We start from the raw sequence: 4556 nt of genomic DNA, 5'->3' as shown, positions 1-4556 counted from the left end.
TTATTGTTTACAGTCACATTCCTTATCATGACCAACACTCCTATAAATGATGCACAATAGATTATGGACTATATTTATAAGCTTTCCAATATTATACTTACTCATAATAGGAGAAAGAAAACTGTGGATTTAGGATATTTGGTAGCCTATATTCTAGAAAAGAAGTACAACCTAATTCATCCTGATTCTTCTACTCAGCTTCCTATCAACTTTACTGATGTTTCCTTTTGTGCACTTTTTTTTTTTTTTAACAATGCCTAATTTTTTGATTACTCATTCCATGATTCCAAAGAAAGTGCTGCTCACCATGGAAAAAATCTGTAGAAATTTTATTTGGAATAATCAAAATGGTAGTTATGGCATTTACTACATTGCTTGGGAAAATTTATGTAAACCAAGAAGTATGGGAGGCTTAGGTTTACATTCTCCTATTATGAAAATGGGCCCTTTAAGAGCTAATCTTGCTTGGAATTTCCTTATTAATCCAAATACTCTTTTTCCATAGAGTGATGAGTTCTAAATATGGCAATGGTATCTTGAAGGATACTAATAATAAGAACTACTCTAAAGCTTGGAAAATCCTCCTTGATGGTGGTAAGTTTCTCAAGAACATTTCTAGATGGAGCATTGGAAATGGCAAATATATCAATGTGTTGAATGACATTTGGATTTATGACAAATGTATCAACCAATGGCCGACTTTTATTGACTGTACAACATTGGAAGGAAAATGTGTTCATCATCTTATGAAGAATGGCCAATAGGATTATTCTCTTATAGAGAAGTGGTTCCATCCTGAACTCTTGAATGCTATCAGCAAAATACATGTGCATCCCGACTGTGCTGACAAGGTGGAGCTGCAAAAAATCTGTCACGGTAAAACAATCTCGGGTTTGGCTTTTGAACAAGTATTAAATAGAAGATTTAATTTCATGGAAGAAGGTTAGTACAAGTGGCTCAACAAACTCAAACTTAGCAAAAAGGTGGAAACATTTTGGTGGAGACTTGGCAATGCTTCTATTCCAACCAATTTATATCTTAAGAACCGAAAGCTTTTTGATGAGGATACTTGTGCGAGAGGATGTGATATGGTGGAAGATTATGAGCATATTTGTGTCAATTGCAAACACTTGGTGGACATCATCAATCAACTCAATGCTTGGGGTATTCCTATTCCTACTTTTAACTCCTTGGATCATTGTTTAACTGAACTTAAACAAATTTATGGTAAAAATCTGGGAGTGGTACAGATTTATTATACCATTGTTTACTTCTCTTGGAAGAATAGGAACGAGATAAAGCATGGAAAATCTGCTCTTCCTTATTATGTTGTAGCTGCTAATGCTTTATTTGTAGCCATCACTAAAGCTACGTCTTATCTTTCTTACTGGAGCACTAATCTCCTTAGGGAGTCTTCTATTTCTTGGTGCCCCCCACCGAAAGATTGGATGAAAATCAATGTTGATGCTTCATTAACTCCTTCGGGACTAGCTGGTATTGGTGGAATCTTCCGAGATTGCTTTGGGAGATTCATTCTTGCATTTGGGAGAACATTGATACATTGGGATATTGCTCATTTGGAGTTGGATGCTATACTCTCGGTCAAAGATTATGTCAAAAGCTGGATGAAAGATTACAAAGGAGTCATTATTGAAAGTGACAATTTGAATGTTATCAAATACATTCAAAATTCTTTGAAGCAAGACAAAGGTGCTATGACCCTCAAGCTAGTAAGTGATTCTTTATTTGTAAGTGATTTCAATAAAGTAGTTTTTTGTACATGCTCATAGAGAATGTAATAAGGTAGCCAACTTATGTGCTACTATGGCTCTAGATGATAGCTTTTACTTTGATAGTTTTTCTTTTAATGATATCCCTCCCTTGATGGTTAATTTAATCAAGGTAGAATATCATCCCCCTGCTGATTGTAATTAGTCTTTTTTTCCTATTAATGCAATTGCATTTTCCTCAAAAAAAAAACTAAGACCAAGGAATTGAAGGAGAAGAATCTGATGAAGAAGCAGTACCTACTCCAGCACCTACACTTGCTCCTGGACTCAATCAACATTTCTATCAAGAAATGGTTCAACATTTTGATAGACTAGAATCTCATTTTGATCGACGTTTTGATCAAATTGAGACTCACATAAATCAGTAGGATGCAAGGTATAATGAATATATAGTATGGTTTAGAGGATAGTTTGACTCTATCAACACGCAAGTAATCATGAAAAATAACTACTTTACGAAATTCACCCCTCAAGCGCTTCCAAACCAGGGTCCCTAAGAATTTTAGTTGAGATTTTTCAATTGTACTTGTTGTTGTGTTATTTCTTTTGATCTCATGTGTTGGCTTTGCTATGTTGTGGTTCTTCCTTTCTGGTATAATGTATTGGTTGTATGTGTTACAAGTGTTTACTGAAATTCAGTTTTGTCTTATGCTGAAATCATTCTCCTTGAATTATTTTAAGTTTTTATAGACTAATTATATGTAGTTGATTTATAGAATGAAATTTTAAAATACTTTGTTCTATTAAATAATTTCCATGCAAAATTTAATTTCTCAAAATTTTAAATTAAATTGTGGTTGGGTGTAGATTAGAAGATCATCTTCATGTTCTTATAGACAAATATTATTTAGCTATAATTATTGCAAAATAAATGTTTTATTTTTTATTTTATTTTTTTCAAGGTGTTTATTTTTGTGAATTAATGAAATTTGTTTTAAGATTTATTAATATTAAAAAGATCAAAAATATAAAAAGATGCACAAAGCGTGCAAAAATTGAAAAGATGCACAAAATGTGCCATAAGTTTAAAAAGATGCATAATGTTCACCAAAGTGAAAAGAGACACAAAATTAGCCCAAACTAACTAGATGCACAAAGTGTGCCAATAATTGAAAAGATGTGCAATGTCGCCAATTGAAAGTTTCATACCTTTCTTTCCATTATCTTTCTATCTCTTATACAAATCCATATAATCAACAATAATATCCACTATTGAATTAAAAATTAATTATTTTTTATTTCAACTTTTTTGCAATAATCATTTTTCTTTAATATGTCTAGAACGATCAGTAAAACTGGTTTACTTTTCTTATCTTAATTATTCTTTGAATTAAAATATGAGACTTTCTTTTTCGTATTAGGATGTTAATATTATCTTTGCAAATAGTTTAAAATCTTCTTCATCATCATTTATTTTATTTATTAATAGAAACTTATCTTTTCAAGAGGTACTTCCCTTTTTGTCGTTGTTAAAAGGGAGAGTCATTAGTTATTGTTTGATGTGTGTGTGATTATTTTTCTGTGTGATTTTTTGTTTGATTTAATCATGTGTGTTTTATTGTATATATATTTTTTTCTTTTTAAATCATATTATTGTATTTTGTGTGCATTTTTAGAATTTGTTTAAGGTTTTGTTTTTAAGTTTGTTGTTTTGATTTTCATTGAAATCCCTTATTTTTAAATTGAGCATTCATTGAGGGTGAGCTAAGGAGAAAAATGACCTTAAGTGTCAACTCAAATAATAAAAAAAATTTATCATAAAAATGGGGGAGATTGTTGCAACTTAGATTTCAAGATTAAGTTTTATATCATGTGAGTTTTTGATAATACAAAAATATTATTGTTATGATTATTATTTCTCCTAAAAAAATACATTAGATATATTTTCTTTATGTTTTTTGTGTGTATTAATATTTTAGGGAAATCATACTCCAGATTACCAAATACTTCAAGACAGATTAGATTAGGGTTTTATGCAATGCAGTCTTTAATTTTTTTTTTTATTTTTTTTAAGTCTGAGAGAGTGTGATTGTAATTGGGTAATCGTGCAGACACACTGGGGGAGTGAGTCAAAACTTTAAATTTTAAAATTAATCATAATGTATGATTTTTAAATCACATTGGATGGTTTGTTATGGTAGTTCCTCCAAAACAAACTTAATCAAATCATGCTCGAGAATTTTTCTTTATAATGTTCATATTATATAATAATATTTCATATAGATGACTCAGAGATTACAAAATGAGGGCGTACCAATTCATCCCAAATGAATGAAATAGTTTTTAAACTCTTCATATTATATGAAGTGGAGTTCTTACAGACAACTCACAGAGTACAAAATGGGTACATACCAGTTTGTAAAAAATAATTTCATAAATTTTTTATCTGATCATACTATACTATGCTGGGTTCATACAGACAATTCACGAGTATGAAATGGGGGCATCCACACTCGTACCAAATGAACCATGATTTATTTAAATAGTTCATATTATATGATATATGTTTTGTAGAGACAATTCACAATGTAAGAATTGGGTTCGTATAGATCATACCAAATGAATTAGTTTAATTTTGAACTATTTATACTCTACAATGTCAGTTCATACAGATGACTAATAGAGTATGAAATCAGGTTCAAACAAGAGTGTACATGGATTTTTGAACTATTCGTACAGATGAAGTGCGATCATATTATACGATCTGAGTACGTTCAAGTTTTAATTTTTATTTTTCTGGATGGGTTTCCTTATATTTCATATATA

General features: G+C 30.5%; 1 protein-coding gene across 1 annotated transcript; it reads left to right on the top strand.

The window, feature by feature from the left end:
• The first annotated feature begins 1088 nt into the window (after positions 1 to 1088).
• On the top strand, positions 1089 to 4263 carry LOC110115826. The gene is made up of 2 exons (XM_020849201.2): positions 1089 to 1730; positions 4210 to 4263. Exons 1-2 carry the CDS (start codon positions 1089 to 1091, stop codon positions 4261 to 4263), a joined length of 696 nt encoding a protein of 231 aa, XP_020704860.2.
• Positions 4264 to 4556: the final 293 nt, after the last annotated feature.

The sequence above is a fragment of the Dendrobium catenatum genome, unplaced genomic scaffold, assembly GCF_001605985.2.
Source record: "Dendrobium catenatum unplaced genomic scaffold, ASM160598v2 fragScaff_scaffold_1670, whole genome shotgun sequence".
In the NCBI taxonomy this organism is placed as follows: Eukaryota; Viridiplantae; Streptophyta; class Magnoliopsida; order Asparagales; family Orchidaceae; genus Dendrobium; species Dendrobium catenatum.
This window is presented reverse-complemented; position numbering and strand designations above follow the sequence as displayed.